The 1543-nt window shown below is 47.4% G+C and overlaps 1 protein-coding gene across 1 annotated transcript in view; it reads left to right on the top strand.

Annotated features, from left to right (window-relative positions):
- Nucleotides 1-1144: 1144 nt before the first annotated feature.
- LOC306822524 (dihydropyridine-sensitive L-type skeletal muscle calcium channel subunit alpha-1-like) overlaps nt 1145-1543 on the top strand; it is a 48422-nt gene continuing 48023 nt past the window's right edge. Inside the window, exon 1 of the mRNA XM_079341610.1 lies at nt 1145-1457. Within this exon, the coding sequence (XP_079197736.1) occupies nt 1270-1457 (188 nt within the window). The 5' untranslated portion in view covers nt 1145-1269. The remainder of the gene's footprint in view (nt 1458-1543) is intronic.

The raw sequence follows: 1543 nt of genomic DNA, 5'->3' as shown, positions 1-1543 counted from the left end.
CTGTCTGTCTGTCTCTCTGTCTGTCTCTCTGTCTGTCTGTCTGTCTGTCTGTCTCTCTGTCTCTCTGTCTGTCTGTCTGTCTGTCTCTCTGTCTGTCTGTCTGTCTGTCTGTCTCTCTGTCTCTCTGTCTCTCTGTCTGTCTGTCTCTCTGTCTGTCTCTCTGTCTGTCTGTCTGTCTGTCTGTCTGTCTGTCTCTCTGTCTGTCTGTCTGTCTGTCTGTCTCTCTGTCTGTCTGTCTGTCTGTCTGTCTCTCTGTCTGTCTGTCTGTCTGTCTGTCTGTCTCTCTGTCTGTGTGTCTGTGTGTCTGTGTGTCTGTGTGTCTGTCTCTCTGTCTCTCTGTCTGTCTGTCTGTCTGTCTGTCTGTCTGTCTGTCTGTCTGTCTGTCTGTCTCTCTGTCTCTCTGTCTGTCTGTCTGTCTGTCTCTCTGTCTGTCTGTGTGTCTGTCTGTCTGTCTGTCTGTCTGTCTGTCTGTCTCTCTGTCTGTCTGTCTGTCTGTCTGTGTGTCTGTCTGTGTGTCTGTCTGTCTCTCTGTCTGTCTCTCTGTCTGTCTGTGTGTCTGTCTGTGTGTCTGTCTGTCTCTCTGTCTGTCTGTCTGTCTGTCTGTCTGTCTGTCTGTCTCTCTGTCTGTGTGTCTGTGTGTCTGTGTGTCTGTCTCTCTGTCTGTCTGTCTGTCTGTCTGTCTGTCTCTCTGTCTGTCTGTGTGTCTGTCTCTCTGTCTGTCTGTCTGTCTGTCTCTCTGTCTGTGTGTCTGTCTGTCTGTCTGTCTGTCTGTCTGTCTGTCTGTCTGTCTCTCATCTTATTTCAACCTCTTCAGAGATCAAAATATATATAAAATATGGATTCTGGTCTCATCCAGACTCAGACCTGCGTCAGATTTCCAAAGGCTGGTCTGTGGACATCAGTGAAACTGTTTGAGATCAGGGACACTTTCTTTCTGTGAAATATACTTGAAGGACTGTCTGTGCCTCTTTTGTGGTGTGCCTGCAGGCTCATTGTCTATATTTATTCTGTCACCAAACAGCTGCTCAGAAAAGAAATCCCTGACACGTCGAGCCGACAGCTGCCATTCCTCTGAGGGTTCAGAGTGGAAATTGAAACAGACAGAGAGGAGCTCAGGACGATGACACTCAGCAGAAACACACTGAACCACATGAAACGGAATCATTCAGGAGCTTTTTAACGGTCACTTAGAACGCCACATTTAAGACACATATTCTGTAATCCTTTGTAAACTACATCAAGCTACAAACTTTCTCTACTGGATCCACAATGGCTGACAGCAACAGTCCCCCACTGACGTCCTACATCATGGACGAGGAGACTCTGAAGAGAAAACAGAAGGAGAAGCTGAAGAAGCTGATGGCTACAGGAGGAAACCCAAGACCTGCTCGCTCCCTCCTCTTCCTCACACTGAGGAACCCGTTCAGGAAGGCCTGCATCAGCATTGTTGAATGGAAGTATCCTAAACAGCCTTTTGCTCTGACTGTAGATCCATGTGTGACCTGCTATGTTGATCTCTAATTAGCTTTATTTTGGTCACAAT

The sequence above is a fragment of the Symphodus melops genome (genome assembly GCF_947650265.1).
Source record: "Symphodus melops genome assembly, chromosome: 4".
NCBI classification, from domain to species: domain Eukaryota; kingdom Metazoa; phylum Chordata; class Actinopteri; order Labriformes; family Labridae; genus Symphodus; species Symphodus melops.
This window is presented reverse-complemented; position numbering and strand designations above follow the sequence as displayed.